Source organism: Miniopterus natalensis, chromosome 4 (genome assembly GCF_054644295.1).
Source record: "Miniopterus natalensis isolate mMinNat1 chromosome 4, mMinNat1.hap1, whole genome shotgun sequence".
NCBI classification, from domain to species: domain Eukaryota; kingdom Metazoa; phylum Chordata; class Mammalia; order Chiroptera; family Miniopteridae; genus Miniopterus; species Miniopterus natalensis.
In genome coordinates this window covers 77344870-77367126 of record NC_142084.1, presented here as the reverse complement: position 1 = coordinate 77367126, position 22257 = coordinate 77344870, and the positions used below count along the sequence as shown (strand labels likewise).

Sequence of the window (22257 nt, the reverse complement as noted above, 5' to 3'; positions counted from 1 at the left end):
CTGCAGAGGCCTTGGGGTGCTATTTACTCGCACGGGGCCTGGGGCCTGAGCGCATTCATGAAGAATAAATGGAAGGCTGGGGCTGTGACAGCTCCCCCGTGAAGGAGAACAAATCCAGAGTAGAAACAATGGAAAATCAGGTATATATATATTTCAACACACAACCACAAAGCACAGTGAAACACTGACTTCTCCCTCCCCTCCCCTCTCTCCTCAGTGCCAGAAGCCAACAGCCAGGCCTGCCCATGGGTAATCCTGTTAGATTTTGGTACCAAGAGTGGTTCCAGAGGAAGAAAGCCAGAGTTCTCTGAATGAGTCTGGGGTTTGTGGACTCGGCTCTCTAATCTGATTTGATTTAAAGGCACTAATCACTCATTTCCAGTAGCAAAGGGAGCACCACTCATGCAGGGGCAACAGGATTCGCGAAGTATATTCACCCACCACCGGACACTCCTACCACTTAATCTAAGAAGCAACATTTGGGTTGACCGTGTATTTGATACCCTAGAACATTTTTGTCAAACTGGGTAAAAGGAGATTGGCTGGTTGTTCCTAATCATGTGGACAAAGTGGGGAAAGAAAGGGATGAGCTCAGGGATTCTAACTCGCAGCCCAAGTGCCGCATCAATGACCCCAAAGTTTCTATCCGCCCTGAAGATCCTTATCTGCCATAGCCTCAGGGTTCAGGTGGCTGGAAACTAAACCCAGACTCTCACCCTGCCAGTGGCTATATTACAATGTAAATTGAATTCCCAACACCTCCGTGTCTGCTGTTAAAGTGAGGGCATTGACTGGGGAGGAATTTCTGCCTCCAGACAGCCTTGGGGCTCCAGCTGCAACATCAACTCTTCCCCAAGTCTCCACGCCTCCCGGGCACACACTACAAATTTCAGACTTGCCAGCTCCCGCAACTGCATGAGATTCCTTAAGATCTCTCTCTCTCTCTCTTTCTTGGTTCTGTTTCTCTGAAGAGCCCTGGCTAACACAAATTTTTATGACACCCACAAGCCAAACCATGTGCCACTCTTTGGGTCCAAGATAGCTAGGCTGCGCATTAGCTTAACACTAAGGATTCATCCCAAAGTTGGGGTGGCCCTCATGGCCCCATCCATGACCACAGGCTTCTCATTACACCTGAGTCATTCCTATTGACCTGCAGGGCAAAGGAAGTCTTGTCTCGGGTTTGAGTTCCCAGGGTTTCACGTCCCTCGGGCAGCCACCCAATGTTTTGAACATTTCTGCAACTGGGTGACAGGGGTGGGCAAGGAGCAGGATGGAGGTCATCTGCCAGGTAAAGTCAGGCACTCACTGCCTACGCCCTACCTTCCACCCGCAGAAGGCACCAGAAGCCACGCTGGATTTCACACATGGACAAGATGCAGTCTGAGAGAGCCATTCCAGAGAAACCCCCAGAGGGGCCCCGCAGCGGAAAGTGAGCTGCCAGGAGTCCAGATCCCCGGGTTCTGTTTCTCACGGGCTGAACGATCTGGGGAGTAAGATACTCATTCCCACATTTCAGTTTCTCTTTCATGATATGAGCCTGTTACATCAACAGATGTCTAAGTTCTTTTGGAGATTAAAAATTGCTCAGGGCAGTCTGAGAGCACAGTCCTGGCTGTGCTTTCATTTCCTTCTCTGAGGAATGGGGCTGATGACCGGCTGTCTTGCTGGACGGCACAGAGGAGGGAAGCCGTGTGTATAAGGCGTCCCTGGAGAAGCCACCGTGGTCATGGCGGGTCAAGAGGGCATGTGAAAATAGTTTTCATTTAGGTTTTAGCTCATACCCTTGCTTACCCAAACACCCCGTTTGAGATTTAGGACCGGTAGGTCTCTGGGTGGGGAGCACTTGGGGGTCGATCAGAGAAAACGATGTAGGGTTAGGATTTTTCAGCAGCTCCCATCTGCAGAAAAGTGGCGAGTCCTCTTACCCAGCCTGAGACAGGCAGTGCACGTCTGCAACAGCGGCGCCTTCCTCTGTGCTCTGACCACACCTGCCACACCTCTTTGGTAACACTGACCATCTGCCATTGTGCCTTCTGCCCGTGTCCCTGCCCTGCTGGCGAAGGAGCTGAGGGCTGGGGCCATTTCTCGTCTGCAGCATGAAGGCCCGAAGTATTACACGGTAAAAGTAAATAGTAAGAGCTCTTGAATGAATGAAAAACCTCTCCAGTTTACTGACGAAGAAATGGAGCAGCAGAAAGTTGGCCTCATGCTTGCCCCCAGGGCTAGAAGAACCCACCTGAAGAAAAGAATCCTTAGCAGAAAACCCTTGCCCTAGGTCAGCAGGCATCTTTCCTATGCTTTTCTAACCAGCGCTTCACTCACTAACCATGATAGTAGCAGGTATACTTACTATATGCATCTTTATGAACGGCATCTCATTAAAGCATCACTGTCATCCTGTGTGATGAGTTGCTATTACTGCTCTCCCCTGCAGATGGAAAAACGGGACCTAGACATGACACTGATCCTGCCCAGCATCAGGTGCTAGTGCACAGTAGATCTGGCATCTGACCCAGGACAGAAGGCTGATCCCAGAGTGCAAACGTTTAATACAGCCTTAGACTGTTGTTCTTCTCGGTCCATATTGTCCATGACTGTGCTGGGCATCAGGCTTCTGTTTTACCAGGCTTGTTGAGGAACTAAACCCCAACAGATACCGACAAGAAGACAGTCAAAACATTTTCCATATTAAAATAATCTCAAAGCATGAAGTCAGATATTAACATGGATATTCACGGCCTGACATCAGATGCGTAATGATTAAAGCCCAATTCCACCACTTGCCAGCTCCAAGGTCCAATTTACTCAGCTGCAAAGTAAAACAAAGTACAACGACCCCTGCCGGGCCACCTCCCAAAGTTGTTCCAAAGTTCCAACAAGACAGAAAGAGCCTACAGAGCCTACAGAGCCAGCTAGGATTTCGCATTCTTCCTCGTAAACACCCGAATGCACCAGGGATTTCCTGGCAGCTCAGGTTCCTCTAAAGCAAGGGCTTTCACGGACTACAGAGTGAGCGAGAGTTTGAATGCAAGAGCTGCCCTGGGAACCACGATGCAGGCACAGTTGGGACTCACACCTGGAAGGTTCTAGAATAAACAGACTTAAGTAGTCCCTTCTTCACGCTCATACCCTAAGACTCACACAGGATCAAAGTCATAAAGACAACAGAGGGACATCATCAGGCACCGAGTCACAGAGTATTAGAACAGGACGGGTTTGTAAAATAACAATCTCCAGCTCCACATCTTCAAATGGGGAAACTGAGACACGGAAAGGAGAGGGATCTTCGGCGCACCTGCCAGGGCTGGCCCAGAGCCCAGTGCTCTGCAGCCCAGGCCAGGCAGCTCCACCTACCCTGACTCAGGTCTGGTGAGAGGCCCGACACCTCCAGCCTCCAATTTGTGCAAGTCAGAGGCTGAATTCAAACACAAAGCCTCAGTTTTTAAATTGTATTAAATGGAATGTTTAATTATATTAAAGTTACATTCAATTTCTAACATTTTGTTTCTTATTACCATAAGCTGCCCCCTATCTTCCCCTTTTTGGACACTGTGCCCACTGTCCCCATGCTACGGGGAAGCATCAGCTGCGACTAGTGTTGGGTGCCCGGGCTGATTCCCACATGTGCCCAGCCATGTTACAGATGGGTGCCTAGGTGACAGAGGGCCCAGGTGAGAGAGGGTCCCTGACAGTCACCATCCACAATGTCTCCTAGAAACAACTCAGCCCCTTCTGAGCAGACGAAATTATTTTAGGTGAATGTTCTTTTATTTCAAAAAGGCGATTCCTTCCAGCTGCCAGGAGAAGACAGGCTACAGGAGGAGGGCAAAGCAGCAGCCCATTTGATCTAGAGCCTGAGGACAGAAGCCCCGGGAGAGTGCCAAGGAGTAGGGCCTTCTGCAAGCCATCCTCTCTTGGGACCAGCTGACTCCGTGGTCACTCGGCAGTGTGATCTAGGTCTTGCCCCAAGTCACCCATCAGTGAAGAAATCCTGGTCCTCCCTATCCATGCGGATCTCATCCCACAGAGAACTAGAGACCAAACCACGGGGGTCAAATTGCTCCCTTATTAACAGAGAAAGAGGGATGCAGGGAGAGAGAGAGATAAAGGGACAGGAGAATGACAGAGAGAGACCAAGGAGGATACAGAGACCAGGAGAAGGCAGGACAGAAATCAAGAGAGAAATGGAGACACAGGGATGGAAGGAACAGAACAAGAAATAAAAGAAATGGAGAAATACAGAATCAGAGAGATCCAGAGAGGCAAAAGGGTGGGGAACATAACTGGGAGGCAGGAAGGAAGAAGGGAAGGAGGGACGAAGGGCTCTTTGATGATTTTCATGTTCACACAGGCCAAGCGCCACCCTCAGAGCCCACTATGCGGGATCAGGCTCTCTGTGCACGAAGCTGCCCTCCCACGCAAGGGACATGTGGTGTGATTATCCAAACTCACTGCCAAAGGCAGGTTATAGCCGGGCTCGGCTGCATCCATAATAGATAAGGTGCCCACGGAACAGCCTCTGGAAGCTGCACTTAGTAAATTAGTTTCCAAGATCCTTCTCGATGGACTCCCAGTGAGTAATAAGAGAGCCAGCCTCAGCCCAGAACATATCAATATAATGTACAGGGAGTGACTTGAGCACCAGGAGGACTAGACATGACATGTCCGGGGCAACATCCCCCACCCCACGGCCCCCACAAGGCTCTCTTACTTCAGGGGACAGCACTACCAAGGGGAAATGCATTTTGCAATAGAAAAGTTCCCCAGAAGGATGATTCTGTGGCAGATGGAAACTGATGTCATCTGTGTATGTGCCCAGTTTATTTAGACTGTATCAAATTAAATCCAACCTTTCTATTGAAGGGGGAGTGCAGGGGGGAAATGTGCCTGCCCACCCCGTCCATGCTGTGCATGGCTTTAAATAGATACTGACGAGGCCGCCGCGTGCAGCAGAGGGAGAAACTGGAGCTCCCTGCCTCGCCCAGTGGTAATTAGGTTAATGCTGGGACATGGTGAAAACGGACCACTTGGCATGAGGGTCTGGAAGAGGAGCCGTCTGTCTTCCGCGCCAGGAGCGCTTACCTTTTTTGCGGGCCTGCGCGATGACTTCCGCTGCGCTCTTGCTCATCACTTTGGTGACGTACAGGGGGCAGTTGGTCTGGTTGGCGATGGTAATCGAACGATTCACGGCTTCAGCCTCCACCTGCAGAAGGGCATCTGAACGTAAGAACTGTCCCCACTCCACGAGCCCATCCTTACCCTCTACCTGCAAAAGGGGCTCAGACGAATGGGAGACCACTGTGTCCCCAAGGTTCTACCCTGAGTGGCACTACAGAAGGGGGATGTGACCTGCCCAGTGTCACTCCATACTGACTGAAGTGAGGGGGCATTCCTTCCTGGCCCCTCTGAGTGGTTCTACGTGTGGTCAGCAGACCTGCAAAGCGAGCATCAGCCTGGAGTCCGCAAGAAATGCAGATTGCCCGGCCGGGAGTGGCTCAGCGGTTGAGCATCGACCTAGGATCCAGGGGATCAGGGTTCGATTCCTGGTCAGGGCACATGCCCAGGTTGCGGGCTCGATCAATGACTCTCTCAATCATTGATGTTTCTATCTCTCTCTCTGCCTCTCCTTTCCTCTCTCTGAAATCAATAAAGATATATTTAAAAAAAAAAAAAAATGCAGATTCTTGGGCCTTGCCCCAGACCCAAAGGATCAGTACCTCTTGGAGGTAGGAACCAGAAATATGGGTCTTAACAACCCTGGTTGGTGGTTATGCTTGCTAATGTTTGGGAAACACTATGCACAAAAACATTGCTCCCAATTTTAGTGTCTTCGTTCCAGTTGTATGGCCTTGAGTCAAGACCTTCGGTGATGTGATCATTTGTGCTAGGCTCCTGTTCGATGTCCACAGAGGAAGCCAGCACTGCCGAAGGGACAATGTGGCCTCACAGGGCTCTGAGGATGGAGTAGGCAGCATTCATGCAAATCAAAGTCCCTCTGTATGTGAAACAGGACAATGGCCAGCCACAGACTGGTACGACCGTCAGCACGAGATGGGAAAGAGCTGCTCTAATTAATAATCTGATTCTTTAAACCCAATGCTTCACTGGATGAGATTCCAAAGGCCCCATGTGATGACTGCTAAATACCTAATCAGGTAAGACTACTTAGAACAAGTTATATGTCACAGAGGAATCAGCCATGTGTGTTTAGAATGGGCAACTGAAAAAGCAGCTAAAACAGTGAAATGAAGGATCTCGAAGAGTCTTGCTCCCTCCCAAATCCCAGCAAAAGGCTGTGGCTTCAACTCCTCAGGGCAAGGCGCTAGGTGTTACTCGATTTTTTTGTACCTTCCATTGTCCACCCTTGATAGTCCCCAGTGTAACGCCTGGTACACAGCAGGTGCTCGAAAATGTTTACTGAACAAATAAATGACTTCATGTTATGTTCATGGTTAAAGCTAAGCTGTCCCATAAAGAGCTGTGATTTTTTTTCATAAGAAATGACTGAACTAACTGAATCATCTTAACTAACCAAGTCTCTACAGGAGCTTGGCCAAGAGCTCAAGTCCTATAATTGCATTAACTGGTAATCTAATTTAATAAAGACAACATCATTCACATTTGGCCTTTCAGGCGTAAAATATGTTAAGAGAGATGTCTAGAAATCTAAAGGCAAACCAAATGGCTCTTGAAAAAGCTCATTAAACATCTAAATGTTTTTAATTCCTGGAATAGCTCAACGATCAGCTCTCTCTTTCTCCTTGGCTCCAGTTACAACCAAAGTGCTTCTGGCCCGGGGAAGCACACAGGACAGACGGCCTGCATCTTTGCGGTCACCTCAAAAGTCTGCAGAGTAAAGAGTGAAAAGGATTCCCCTAGAATTCTCATCGCTTCCCAGGGGTGCCGGTGACTTCCCAATTTACTGTCCCAACCCAGACACTTTGAAAGTGAACAAAGGCCCTATTCATAACTGCATGGGAGCAATGGGTGGGGACTGAACTGTTCTGAGTGAATTGGAATGAGAAATCATCCTAATTAGGGAGTAAATGGAACAAAAGTGCCAGTTCTATCGGGGCCCTAACCCAAGAAGACTGGCTTCCGGGAAGGCTGGCTTTGATTTGAAGAATCCAGGTTCCAGAGTCCTGTCTGGATTCGCTCATCTGCTGTGAGGTCTGACTCCTCGCCTGCCCCAACCCCGCACAGGCCTGGAGTGAGGGGCAGAGGCCACAACGTTGCCTTGTGGAGAGAGGTCATTTAAACACCAATTCTCCAGGTTGCACCCATAACCACAGAAGGATCCATACTTCACCCTTCTGTGTGTACAGCTGTGTGCCTCTGACATACAATATGAACTGTCTTACACACACGGAGCTCTGTTTTAAATACTATTGCTTTAAAATATTATACAAATAGTATCAGAGTTAAAAATAAACACATTTATTTGCCTCATTATAGAGCTCTCAGAGCTTAATACACAACAGATCCTTGGCGACAAACTGAAAATTGTCACCAGTAGCCGAGGGAGAAGGCGCCAGATGTGTATTTGTATGTGTGTGCATGTGTGCACTTCTATCTGTACATGTGTATGTGTGCATGCTTGTGCATAAATCCAGCCTCAGGTACTCTTAGCATCAGCTACTGAGTCTGTCTCCTTCTCTCCTACAAGCTGCCTCCCCGAATCACTGTCCATCAGCCAGTCACAGCACGGGGTTCCCCGAAGCTAATGCAGGGGCCTAAAGAAGTCACCTTCAGCCTCCCTCACCCTCGTGAAAGCTCCGGCTCACACCTTCAGCTTTTTAGCACACCTGGGAAGCTTAGATGGTTATGAAAGGGCCTAGATCCCATGGCCTGGAGAGGAATATACAATACTGAAAATTTAACAGCTTCTGCCCTTTCATGTGGGGAGAGGAAAATGTCCTCAGGGCCTCAGATGGTGCTGAAGGTGTCCCGGTGTGTCTGTGGCTGCTTGTGTTGTGTGCATGTCTGTCGGTCTCTGTCTGTGATTATATCTGTCTCTGCCTGCCTATCTGTGTGTGTCTGTGTGTGTATCTGTGTGTGTGTCTGTATCTATGTGTGTGACTGTGTGAGTTTGCAGTAGGACAGGCAAAACAAGGAAGTTTAAGTGCTCAATGTAAGACATTCTAAGTGCTTCCGCCTTCACTTTTTTCTGCCTTAAATTCTTTTTGGTTTTCCAGCCTCACCCCTTCCCCAAAGCCTGAGATAAAAAGGCTGTGGATACCATGCCGCCTCACCCCCGCCTACCCCAGGCAGCCTGTGGACAGCACCTTTGATTCAGCTCTTGTAAATCCATTTTAATTCTGGGGGGAGCAGACCCCCGCACCCACAGGCCCTAATCTGCACACTTCCCAGATGCAGCAGGAACATCCCAGTTCTAAAGTTCTGAGATTCGAGGGTCCTGTTCCCATTCATACCCCTCTTGTCAAGCATCTCTCTCCACCTGTTTCTGGGGGTAAAAATCCTAATTTTATAGCAGTATCCAATTGCTTGATGATTTATCTGCCCTTCTCTGCACCCGTCCTTTTCCATTACTTATTTCCAGTAAAGAGAAAGTCTGTTCATTTCCAGGAGACTCCCCAGGATTCTCTTTGCTCAGGGGCAGATCCTCGAACGCCTGATCTTGACCCCTTCATTAAGGAGCTGACTCCTGAGAGGCACTGAAAGGCTATAGATTCTACTTTAGAGAAACCGATTCTCCAGAACATATGATATGGGCACCCCCCACCGATAACTTACAAGCCTCGCCATCCAAGTCATCAATTCTCAACCTTTGTGCCAGCAAGGCCCCTGCTCTTAATTTTGAAAGGTTCTGTCTACCAAACCACGCTGATTACTCTGTGCACACTTAGCGTGGGAAAACATACAATCCTGTTATGCTTTTTAGACATTTAGAAAAGCTTTTAGATCCCCGTGACTATGTTTTGGTGACTGGTGAGATTTTGGAGGCCCCAAGGTATGAACCATGAAATCCAGATATTGCAGGATGCTGATAAAAAGCTGTTTGTGTCTCCCCGAGAAAGGGCTGGAGAATCAGGGACAGAAAGGGGAGTCATCAGGCTAAACAGGCCATGCTGCTTTACCCCTCGAATAGGTCTAACCCTTCACTTTGCCTGAGTGGACACACACAGGTAACCTGTGACTTCTCAGAGGGACCAAAATCAGCATCTGAGAAGCCCCATCTCGACAGGCAGGAGGGTATGTTGGCTCTGGCAGCCCAACGGACACGTGGGACATTCATTCCATCCAGCAGATGCTCACCTCCTCAGGCCGGCTCAGCACATGTCCCTCGGGGCCCGTGATGCCCAGATCCAGGATCCGCTGCTGTTCCTGCAATGTTTAAAGAAAGCCAAGCTGTCAGGGATTGCTCTGTGTGTGTGTGTCCGTGCATACGTGTGTGTCTCTCTGTGTGTGAGTGCAGGTGGCTCTGAAGACCTGGATTAAAGTTACTCAGGCAAGATGTAAAAATGGCCCTAATCCCAAGATCCCATGAAGAGAAGGGCTCACTACCCTGTCCCCAGTCCTGCCTGAGCTATGGCAGATCAATCACAGCCTCCCAAATACACACAGCTACTCCCCTGGGATGCTACAGTATAAAATGTTTGCATGTGGGGGTCCATGTCCCACTCCACACAGACAGCTACATCACAGCACGGAGGGGAACAACATCTCTGTGGAAAGGGAACAGGCTACGTGTCCTACAGAACACACCAAGAGGTGCCTGCACCACACGCCGTCAGTGAGACTGTTAGCACAGCACCGCAGGATGGTTACATCAGGCCCCCCTGCTTTTCCACCTGGGAGCTGAGCTATAGAAGTCAGCCCTTTCTCAAGCCTGCCTCTCATCCTGTGGTTCATGCAGAAGGAAATGATGGAAAGGAAGGGACGGTACCTCTGCGATGATGTCACCATTCTCTGCGTGGACTTGGGCAATCGCACCAATATCCCGGATCACACTCAGTACTTCATAGATCTGAAAGGAAGGAGTTGGGGTCAGAGACAGGGACTGCCAGCTTCCTGTTCGCAAGCACATCCCTCTCCCTGTCAACCACAGGGATCAAAAATGCCACTCCTCTCCTCCGCTGCTTCTACAAGCTGGTTTTTTTACATACCCCGAGGGCAATGCTTCTGGCCACATGTGGCAGAGCAGAAGCTCTCAGTAATTAACAGAGGCAGAGTAACCTAAAAGGATGTAAACTGGGAGTAAGAAGCTCAGAGAAGATCACAGATGACACCAGGCTCTGAGTGCACCTCTCGACCATGCTGTCCTACGGCATGCTGATTCCAGAGCCTGGTAGAACACCGGTCCCAGGGGGTCAGGGCACTGGGTTCACACCCTCCCTAAAGGTAAAGTTTAGCAAGGACTTTATCCACCAGCCATTTCCCCTGAAGCTAAGGGATGTGCATACACTGGAGGCAGCTTTCAAAACAACAGTAGTGGCCCCAGTACCAAAGGCCAGTGAACCTGCTCAGAAAAGCCAACTTTTCTTACCTGGGAATCTGTTAGCTGGAAGCGATCTTTGAAAGCCATGTACACGAGGAAGGAGTTTACCCCTGGAGGACAGACAAAGTCGACAGACAAAATTCATGACTGTAACAGATCATCCAAATAATGTGGAAGGAAATAAAGAAGTTCCAGTACCATGCATACGTGTATATGTACAGGGTGGGGCAAAAGTAGGCTTACAGTTGTTTGTATGGAAAAAGACATGCAGGTTATTATTATTACAATAGCTTTATTAACTCTGTGTTTCACGTACCCGCAACTGTAAACCTACTTTTGTCCCACCCTGTATATAGAGAGAAAGAGCGACAGATGGAGACTCAGAGAGGTTGATAAAGCAAATGGGGCAAAATATAAACAACTGGTAAATCTGGGAATAGGGGGCGAAAGTTCTTTTTAGCATTCTTGCAATTTTCCTCTAAGTTTAAAACTATATCAAAATGAAAAGTTGCTGTTATTTGTACACCCATACGAATACATAGCATTACTCACAGTACCAAAGAGTAGAAGCAGCCCAAGTGTCCACTGACAGATGAACGGATGAACAAAATGTGGCTGGATAGCCGTCTAATGGAATGTCATTCAGGCTTAAGTGGGAAGGGAATTCTTGAGGCAGGGTAGTAAGAAGCTAGGAAAATTCCTTGGCAAGTAAAATGGGGAAACTGATGGCTAGCTGAACAAACTGGCCAAGCAATTTACAGCCAGATACAGAAGGTCACCAGGGTTAAAAGCCCCAGGTGCAAAACTGGCTCCAGACCTCGCCCCAGGATGACCTTTCCTCCCCTGGCATATTGCTGGTCTTGTGGATTAAAACCCCCTGACCTTTCCTCCCTAGAGATAACATCTAGACCTCAGTTGTATTTCAGCTCCAGGCCCAGAAAAGCAGCAAAACCAGGCGGGCGAGGCCAGGACCAGCTGAAATGACTAATGACCCCCTGCCCTGGGCTGACCATCAGGGGAGACCAGGATCCTGAAAGGACACACCTGGGAAAGCTGATGAATATTCTGTTAAGATCTTCCCATAAGACTCCCCTAAACTCCCAGCCTTTAAAGCTCCTCAAAACAAAGGAGCCAGCCAGCCTTCCAGGGAACACCTTCCTCCTCTTCTTCCCTCACAGGCGTGCATCTCCTAAATTCTAAGAGTCCCCATGAGATTTGCAACCAGGGGAGCAATGGGCAGCAGCAGCTCATCCTGGGCTAACCCCCTGAACCTGTCTCCAAGGCCCTCTTTTCTCTGACTTTGCAGGGAGCTGACAGCAGCCCTGCCTCAGCTCATTTCTTTCCTATATCATTTTTAAAGAACCAAAGCAGCACCACCTAAGCTCTCCTGTTGCTTCTATTCTAAACCCTTCCTTGTTTCACTGTCCCCAGGTTTAATAAATATACTCTCAAAATCACCTAGAGTCATGTTGTAAAATCTTTCCTGCACAAAGTGAAGAACCCACACACTACCGGTGCCCGAGGCAGACCAGCTCCCTCTGGTCACCTTTCCAGTAACATTCTGACACATGCTACAACATGAATCAACCCTGAGGATATTATGCTAAGTGAAATAAACCAGTCACAAAAAGACAAATACTGTAAGATTCTACTTATATGTCAAATTCATAGAGATAGAAAGTGGAATGGTGGTTGCCAGGGGCTGGGGAGAGGAGGAATGGGGCATTTTTGTTTAATGAGGACAGAGTTTCAGTTTGGAAAGATGAAAAGCTCTGGAGATTGATGGTGGGGATGGTTGCTCAACAATGTGAATGCACTTAAGGCCACCGAACTGTACACTTTCAATGGTTAAGATGGTAAATTTTATGTTATGCTGTATTTTACTGCAATTAAAAGTAAAAATTAACACAAAAGTTCCCCCCAACTATTGTGACTTTAACAAGAAAATGGATTAGAAGATCCTGTTGATGAAGATCTATAATAGAAGTCTTTTCTTTAGTAAACAGGCTGCCTTCCATGCTGATTTTTAAGAAAAGGTCCTTGAGTGTGACAAGCATATATCGAAATTCTCATCCTGGTATTTTATAGTTCTTGCCTCCCTAGGCACCAAAACAATATCCCTGCCCAACATTCATCACAATGGTAAACAACTGTACTGACAATCTCATAGTCCTGGAGCTTAATTCAAGCCACCCGGGTGCTGGAAGCTGCTTAAATCCAAGCCTGAGGGCATCTCAGTCCTTCTCTGCTGCCAGGCAACAGTTGTTATGGTAACTCTCTTGGCTGAGTTAGAGTAGATTCATCATAAGTACCAAAAGTTAAATCTTGGCATTCTCAAAAGTGAGAAAGATCAAGGGTTAGCTACTTTCTTTTATGTTGGATCTTCATGTTAGAAAGAATCTTAAGATATCTAGTTCAATACTCTCCTGTAAGAGACTTTTTTTAAAAAATTGAGACTCAGAAAATTCAAGTGATTTGTCCAAGGTCATAGAGCTAATTTGTGGAAGAGCAAAGCAATAAACCTAAGACTCCAGATTTTCATTCAGGGCTGCTTCTAGCAATCTCTGGATATCTACCATATCTATGTCTAGCAATTTCCCTCCTGCCATTTTACTCACAGCTCATGTGACTTCTGAGCTTAGAAGTCTTCAAACCCAAAAGCAATAGGTGCTTCCCCAAAAGGTAAGGTCCAAGGAGGTCTACAAGTGACCCAGGAGTCGAGTCTAGTTACAGCCAAGTTCAAGGGGACCCTAGAAGACGATGTGATCTGGCAACACCACCCAAGACCCCAAGGTTCCTATGGACAACGAGGTCCCAGAGGTACTTTGAAGTAGTCAAGATTTCTCCAGCCTCCCTGGAAATCTGTAAGAACCCAATCCTTGGAATCCTGCTCCCTAAAATAGTCCTATGGTTGTCCCAGGGCCTCCTCACCCTCAAATCTGTCCTGGTTCTTCCAGGTTTGCAGCAAGAAGCTGCTCAAGTCCTCTACTCCAGATCCCAGGAACTCACCTATGACTGCCCAGAATCCTCACTGGCACATCTTGTAGCCTCAACACCCCAACCTGGCTTGGGCATATGGTTCCCTCAAACCAATAAGCTGCAAACAGTTGTTACATAAGAAAAGGTCCCTGGCATAAGGCTCGGGGCCCCATATCAATGAAAGCTTCTACTGCTGCACTGGGTTTGGCCACCTCCAACCAGGATGAGCTATTGCCAAAGCCCTTACAGGCCTGGGGTGAAGCCCAAAAGTGATCTATAAGCACCATTCACAGAGCCTGTCTCCACAGGGCTGTGCAAGTTCATGTACTGAGGGTGTTGGGTCAACGAAACCTACCGTGGTCCTTCACCAGAGCCTCCATCTCCTCTTGGATGCCCTTGTGCCACTCGGTGATGTCCACGTGCAGAGAGTAGTCACAGCAGGACTTGCTGTCGGCCCATTCCCTCCACTGGTCAAAGGCAGCCAGCAGGCTTGTCCCAGGCTCTGGCACAACATGGTCAACTAGAAAAGAACAGATATTTGTCATCACCAACAAAAGCCTCAAGGGCCACAGGCCAACAGCTGTTTTCCCATTTCAACCCTGAACAAGCCTTCTTGGTTTCAAAGTCGAGATGGTGATCTCTACAACCAGCTTCTAAGAATCCACTTAAACCAGCTGACTACCCAAGAGGGAGAAAGCAGAAACTTGGCATGGCATGGCTACTCCAGTGAAACCACGCATGAACTGCCCAGATCTGATTTCCCAGCTCAGAGTCCCTGAAAGTACACACCTTGGGCACATTTCTCGGACAATGAGTCATTATGGACAATGGCAGTGTCAAATGGCCAGGCAGAGCTGCCAAACCCTTCCTTGTGTTGATAGCTGCTTGTGAGACGCCCCCCACCAGACAGCAAGGAACTTGAAGTTGCTGGAACCTAGCCATGCAGACAGGGCCTTTTAAAAGATCCCCGGCATATCCACTCTCTCATCACCACTCGTATTTCTGCAGCATAATACCACTTTGTAAATTAAGGGAGAGCTTTCATCGTAAGAGTTCAAAGTGTTTTAGAACTGTGGTCATTGTTATATTATTATTGAGCTCAGCTGATCTGGGGACGGAGGACTCTGGAGTCAGGCTGACCTGAGGTTTTGGGTTAGCTACTTAATCTCTACTACCCTGAGTTTCTGTGTGGGTTTAAAATAGGGATATTGCCTACCACGTACATTTGTCATGAGAATTAAATGAGACAGCATATCAACCTTAAGTCACTCCCCTATTTAAATCCCCAATGGCTTCCCCTTACTCTTCAGATAAAGACTGAAGTCCCCAACAAGGCCTACATGCTCCCGCCCAGCTTGGCCCATGACTACCTCTACCACCTCACCTTGGAGCACCTCCCCTTCACACTCTGTGCTCCAACAACACAGGCTGCCTTTCACTTCCTACAACATCGCCTGCTCCCTTCGCAAGGGGGCCTTTGCACATGCTGAATCTCCTAGGTCTTGGAGAGCTTTCGCCCAGTTAGCATGGCAACAGGAAGTTTACCAGAACTATTACTACTCATCTTCCACACAGAGACACTAAATTATAAACTGAAACGACTTGTCCAAGGTCAAATCAAACTTGTGCAACAAAGAAGTTAAACCCCAGGACTCCTGACGCCCTTAAGCAATGAATCATTCTTCTAAATAAAATATTGGATTTTCTACACCCAGGTAAGCAGTTCTCAGCTAAAAAAATGCCAGCCCAAGCAATGCTAGTGGGCTCAGATTTCTGAAATGGATCAAACCTTGCAGATGCTGCTAAACTGGAATCAACTGAGCTTGGCTCTGTATGTCTCAAAAATGTGGACACCTAAGCTGAATTTTCTTTTGACAGAATTTAGTTTTTATAAGTAGTAATATATACAATTAAATAGGTGCATACATAGCAGGTACTGTAATATAATGTTGTCTAATGAAAGCAATGAGGATGTGTGTACTTCTAAGTCTGTTCCATCTGTAAAATGCCAACACAAAAACCCTGACAAAACAACTCCTGGACCGCCCGGCCAGTGTGGCTCAGCGGTTGAGCATCAACCTAGGATCCAGGAGATCCTGATTCGATTCCTGGTCAGGGCACATGCCCAAGTTGCGGGCTCGATCCCCAGTGTGGGGGGGCGTGTAGGAGGCAGCCGATCAATGACTCTCACATCATTGAGGTCTCACCTCTCTCCCTCTCCCTTCTTCTCTCTGAAATCAATAAAAATATATTTTTTAAAAACCACACACACACAAAAAACAAACAATTCCAGAATCTCTTCTTAAATTGTGTTCCCCTGCTTGGGAAGGGACAGGGGGATGGGGAGGTGGGGAAGTTTGGACAGAATTTCCCTCGTCACACCCCACACCCCTGGCTGTGTCTCCATTCACCCTCCAAACCACTCTTCCTAAGCAGCCAGAAGGATCTTAAACCTTTCATCAGATCCTGTCACTGCCTGATTAAATCCTTCAGTAGCTGGCCACCATCTTCAGAGTAAAAATTCAAACTCCTTCCCTGGGTCCTGTGGATCCAGTCCTGGCTCATCTCCCCCACATACTCTGCCACCTGCCCCCAGCTCATCACCATCAGGCCACCGCAGCCGTTTTTTCAGCCTTTGACCAGCCCAACCCCTCCCAAACTCCAGGCCTTTGCACAAGCAGTACCCTCTCTCTGCAAATCCATTCCCCTTGCTCTTTACTTAAGCATCTTCCCCTCCTCCTTCTCATGGGGCTAAATGTCACCATCCCAGGGTCACATTCCCATTTGTAGGCATTTCTGTATCAGTTTCCATAATTTACTATCTAACCACTCCCCACTAGGTTCTACACGCCCTCACAGCAGGGAATAAGTGCCTAGACACAGTAAGTGCTCATTAAATGTTTTCAACAAATGAAGGGCTGTTCTCCTGCAGCTCACACTCCACCTAGCAAGACCAGGTCAAGCCCAGAAGGAGGTGTTCTCCTGGGAACACACCCAGATTTTCCTGCTCAACCCCAAGAGTGTACAAGATCATCTCGTGCTATGCTCCTCACACTTCAGGGTATATAAAAGTCATCTCGAGAGCTTATTAAAACATAGGTCCCTGGCCATCACCCTGAGAGTTTCAGATTCTGTAGGTCTGGGCTGGGACCTGAGAATTTGCATTTTTAATAAGGTCCCTGGGGGCTAATGTGTCTGCCTCCGACCACTTCAACATCACTAAGGGCAAATCTTTTTCTATTTACTTCTCCTGCCACCTCTATTCACTTGTGCCCATTTTACTGCACAACAGCATTATCACTTACAAAAACAATTCGGTTCCCTGGCTGTCATACTGTGGCTTCCCTCCCCATCCACAAACAACTCCTACAGTTGTGAACCCTTGAAAACTCAGGACGCAGACAAAGCTGAGGGCTTCAGGGAAATAAACATGTTTCCTCCAAGAGCCCATGACACTCAGAAACGTGTCCATGAAAAGCTCCCACATGTTTTCCCACAGTTTTCTTTCCATAGAAGCTCTCCTGGGAAGAGCTGCCTCAGGGAACAGGGCAGAATGTCATGCTCACTTCCGGAGGGAGCAGAGATTCCCCACTGAGGGCACAAGCCTCAAATGACCTGCACGCAACTCACAGGCCTTTCCTCGAGTGACTTTCCTAAGCTATCTGTAGCTACACGAGCCTGGTTTTTGCCTTGCAGCTGACTCCTCTCTGTGTAAGACGCGAGGGAAAGCTCGTCAACCCAGCCTTCCACCGGGGAGTGAAAAGAAGATGGACTTGGGCTCGACGGGCCCCAAGTTCTGCTTCGGGTTCTTGCAGCTCTCTCTTACTGCACACATTGTCTCTGGGAACTCTATTTCTCCATGTATAAAGCATGGGCATGAAACCACCTAGTGTGCAGGGCTGCAAGAAGGTTAAGAAATAGTGTGTAAAAGCACCCGGCAGAATGGCTGCTACACAGTGTTCGTTCCCCCAGGATGAACAGACGAAATTCCACTTGGTTTCAGCAACAGGCCTGTGAATCTGGTTTATGAGACAGCCATCGACATGCCCCAGGACACTGGCCTGGATTTAGGAGTTACAACCAGCGTCTAGAAGTGCTTTTATCTAGAAGACACCGGCTATTTCCAAAGGACTGCCATTACTTCTCTTAAAAACTGTCAAAGGACCCTAAATTGTTTAACAACTTTATTCAGATATAATTCCTGCACCATGCAATTCACCCATTTACACGGTACCATTCAATGGTTTTTAGTCTAGTCACAGAGTTGTGCAACCATCATCACAATTTATTTGTAGAACATCACCCACAAAAGGGGAATTACCCAAAAAAGAAACCCCAGACCCATGAACAGTTTCTCTCCCTATTCCCTCCTGGCCCTGCTACTCATTTGCTTTCTGACTCCATAGATTTGCCTATTTTAGAAATTTCAAACAAATGGAATCATACAAGATGTGGTCTTTTGTGTCTGTAAACTGCAAAGTGCTGGTCAAATCTGACCAACCATCACTCCTCTTCTCTGTGCCCTCCAAAGCACTGAGCAAGAGGACTGGCCTGCGGAAGGCTAAGACCAAACGTCCCGTGCCTCTGGCAAGCAAGGCCTTGGCCACCTTTAGTACTGGAGCACTGGGCAACCTCTCCCTCCAAGGGGCCCTGCATGGGATCGTGCCAATCTAAGAGCCCTTGGGGCGCCACCAAAGCCCTCGGGGCACACAGCCATCCGATCCATCAGCCATCTAGACTCCCGCACCGTGCTGGCTTTAAAACCACAGCCCTCCTGAATGCTGGCGAGGGACCCCGCTGCCTTAGGTTAACACTAGTCGAAGAAAGAGTGGCTAACTTTAACCTCAGGGTAATTCGTATACTTCAAGCATGGGAATAATAATAAAAATAATGAACATGTATCGAAAACTTCCTATGTGTCCGGTCCTGTCCTCCACGGTTTATCCCTTTCATCTTTAGACCAGCCCCTGACGTCGGAGCCAGTGTCAGCCCCAGTTTTCAGTTGAAGCAGCTGAGGGACGTGAGATTAAGTAACCTGCTCACGTTACTTAAAACACACCCGGCAGAGGGCCTGGCAGACAGAAGGTGTGCAACACCCACACCACCCGTGCCTCGGCCAAGGCAGGCCCGGGGAACTCCGGAAGGTGGTCACTAATGTGTCCTTAGCGGATGCGACTACTGGGGGCAGAGATGGAATGTGGCCCCAGAGCCCCTATTCTTAACCACCCCTGCTCGAGGGAGCGGGGAGGGGCACTGAGAAGTGAAATGCAGCCTCATGCCTTTATTGTTTATAACTACAGCAAGTAGTTCAATAATTCAATAAACCTAGAGGAAAACTGTGTAATTAGCCTGATTGTCACAGGCATAGTAACCCGTGCTCCTAACTGCTTGAACCTGGAAGCCCTTGAGTAATGACTTCTCCTTCCTATACTTTCTCGAACGTAATCTTGCTTTTAAGACTAGACAGTACATTCACATAAACCAAGTGGCGCCATAAGCAACTGTTCAGCATCCAGCAATCACTGTTAGAATCATTAAGCCAGAATCTGGCAGGAACAGGGCTGAGGCAAGGCCCAGTAAAATGTATTTATAAACCAAACAAACAAACTCTTAGGTGATCTGATGAGCAGCCAGCTTTGGAGGAAATGAAGAGGTAAACGTTATAAGCCGTGCCCTTAAAATATTTAAAATCTAGTTGGAAAAACAAATACATTAAAAGGTAACCTAGGAAATGATTCTGCTTGATCCTGGGGCTCTGCCCTCTTCCCAGCCTATGCTTTCTATCAAGTTCTAGAAAGAGCTGGACGCTGTTGATGCCCCAAGGTCTTACCTCCCATTCCCTCTTGGCTCACTGCAGCCTTGGCTCCTCCTTGCCCCGCAACGTGCTCCTGGTTCATCCCACCCCTGTCCCCGCCAACCGCCTTCCACGGCATGGGGTGACCCCCTTGGCATCACGGCCTCTACCATCCACACCTGCCCAGCTTCCACACACCGCTCTGAAATCTGCCTCTGCTCTCTGAGTACTTCCCGGCTTCTCTTTCTTCCCCACATTTTCAATGCTGGTGTCCCCTGGAGCTCCGTCCTACTTCATTAGAGTCCACTCACATTTCCGACATTTATTCAAAAGGTCCTGAGCTGGGGATCTGACAGCGGAACAGCAGGTCCTTCTATGGCTGGCCCAGCTGAGGCTCCTTTCTTCCTGCTCCTGTCTCACCTCTCATTCCTCCAGCCACATCCTCCCTCATCCCTCCTAATCTCCTTCCCCATTCCTCTGCTTCCCCCACTCTTCCTCAAGGCGCCTTGGGCTCAACACTCAGCAGCGAGGAGTGGAACACTCTACAGTCTCAGGCAAATCTCTGTGATAAGCAGTTGGAAGCAGGTGGGACCCACAGGATGCAGCACTTGTCAGGGGTGGCTCCTGCTGCATGAAGGAAGCTGCCCATCCAAAAGCTGAGACTGGGCACCTGGGGCTGCCCACACCTGCAGCCCATGCCCCCTGCCCACCAGATTTCCTTTCTGGTGGCCTGGGCCTGCTGGAATGAGGTTCCCTATTCCATCCAGCATGCTGGAAGACTCTGAAGTTCCAGGAGGCAGGGCCAGAAACGGAGGGTGGGAAAGGAGAGGTGGTAACAGGGTACAGAGAAGGCACAGACCTCAACCCCAGCGCTACTTCTGATATGAAGATGACCTTGGAAAGCCATCTTCAGCTTTTCATTCCATTTTCACAATGGTTATGCAATACAGGCATAACCAGAGCTCCCCCCTTTAGGGAAATATATCCACCCATCCAGAAGTATTTTTTAATGGGAATGGAATGATTGAACCATGTTATAACTGCACACCACTGTTTGCATTTATTTGATAGCAACAATATTAACCTCACATCAGTATAGCTTTTTAGTGGTTCACAAAGGGCTATCACGTGCCTTATCTCATTTGCTGCTCAAACTAGGTAGCCAGGACAGGTTCATGATGCTCCTGTCACAGATAAGGAAATTGGGGGCCACAAGACTCGCATGAAGTCGTGCGCTCACTCACTGGCAGAGCTGAACCCAAGCCTGCCTTATTTTATAGCCTTTCCTACCCACCACCTTTTCTATCATCGAAAACATATGCAAGATCATCTAAGTGGACAGCTAGTGAACTTAACCCAGTGGACAGAGAGGGGAATAGCCAATAAGAGCCAGTGAAAGTTAATTTGGGGCACCAGATAAAGAGCTTGTCAAAATGTCAGCAGCTCATAAAACCCTTTTCTTTGAGGCTTGGGGTAGTTTGCACATGGCCTGCTTGCATGCAAGATCAAAGGCCAGGCTAATGAAATCTGTGTGCGGTGATGAAGGGTCGTTTATAATGTGTAAATCCTAAGAGTGACAAACCAAACGCTGAGTAGAAAGAAATCCTCCCCTTGACTCATCAAAAACAGCCGTGCAGAGACAGAAGAGCAGGGAGTCCATCTGTAGGCAGCATGGGGTCAATCTTCCCAGGAAGGGGTCCACCAGAGTCAACTGGTGGACATGGGGAGGGAAGGCCCTAAGTAACCCAACTTCGCTAGAACCAGCTTTACTTGAAAATCAGCCTCCGTGGCAGGACCTGGTAGATTGCTCTCGGCTCTACTCAGAATGGATGTGTATGGACTGAGAGATCCTTAGGGAAGATTTCATCACACCTTGAATGGTAAGAGTGCTGTTAAACCACCAGGAGTGCTTAAAGGACTTCAGTCGTCTGCACAATGATGCTACTAATTGTGTATGAGTCTTACTTACTGATATAAGCAAGCCTGGCAGACTCCAGTTGAAGAGATAGTTTAGTGGCTAAAGTCAGGTTCACACCCAGGGACCTAAGAAATTGCTGTATCTTTTTTTTTTTTTTTAATATATTTTTATTGATTTCAGAGAGAGGAAGGGAGAGGGAGTGAGAGATACAAACATCAATGATGAGAGAGTCATTGATCAGCTGCCTCCTGCATGCCCCCTACTGGAGATTGAGCCTGAAACCTGGGCAGGTGCCCTGACCGGGAATCTAACCGAGATCTCCTGGATCACAGGTTGATGCTCAAAGGCTAAGCCACGCCAGCTGGGCGCTGTATCTTTTTACTGATGAGGAATGTGATTCCCAGGGAAGTTTCAAGAGTTGCAAAAAGACACAGAATGAGATGTGCCATTATCAGAATTAATCCTAGGTCTGAATCCCAAAGGTGTACTGTTTCCTTTACCTTTTTCTTCATAATAGGAGAAAATATTACCTATAATCCTGCCATCCTACCAATAACTATTCATCTTTTTAACTATTAATCTTCCATATTTGTTATGTACATATATTTTATGTGGGGGTAATCACAGGGCATGCTCACTTTTTTAAAAAATATATATCTTTATTGATTTCAGAGAGAGGAAGGGAGAGGGAGAGAGAGAGCTGAAACATCAATGATGAGAGAGTCGTCATTGATCGGTTGGAGCCCGCAACCCGGGCATGTGCCCTGACCGGGAATCAAACCGCGATCTCCTGGATCCTAGGTCGACACTCAACCGCTGAGCCATTCCAGGCCGGGCCATATTCACTTTTAATTGTGGCTTTTTTCTTAATACCACAATGTCTTGGAGTCTTTATAATTCAATTTTTTATATAAGAGCTATTCCTGGGGAAATCTATTATAACTTTCTTAACCATTACCTGATGTTGAACCTATAGACTCCTTCCAATTTTCCTCTGTTATACATAATGTTCTTATGAACATAATCACACAAATAACTTTGCCCTTATTTTAACTGGTTTTCTCTGGAGTGGGGATTGCTGGATGAGCTATGGTTCTTAATACA

The 22257-nt window shown here is 47.9% G+C and overlaps 1 protein-coding gene across 2 annotated transcripts in view; it reads right to left on the bottom strand.

Annotated features, from left to right (window-relative positions):
• Positions 1-22257, bottom strand: part of DPYSL2 (dihydropyrimidinase like 2) — an 88372-nt gene that overhangs the window by 16655 nt on the left and 49460 nt on the right. For both annotated transcript variants that reach the window (XM_016203460.2, XM_016203461.2), the window contains exons 4-8: positions 13797-13961; positions 10511-10572; positions 9911-9991; positions 9280-9348; positions 5086-5206 (exon numbers count right to left, since the gene is read on the bottom strand). In XM_016203460.2, coding sequence (XP_016058946.1) covers positions 5086-5206; positions 9280-9348; positions 9911-9991; positions 10511-10572; positions 13797-13961 — 498 coding nt within the window. The remainder of the gene's footprint in view (positions 1-5085; positions 5207-9279; positions 9349-9910; positions 9992-10510; positions 10573-13796; positions 13962-22257) is intronic.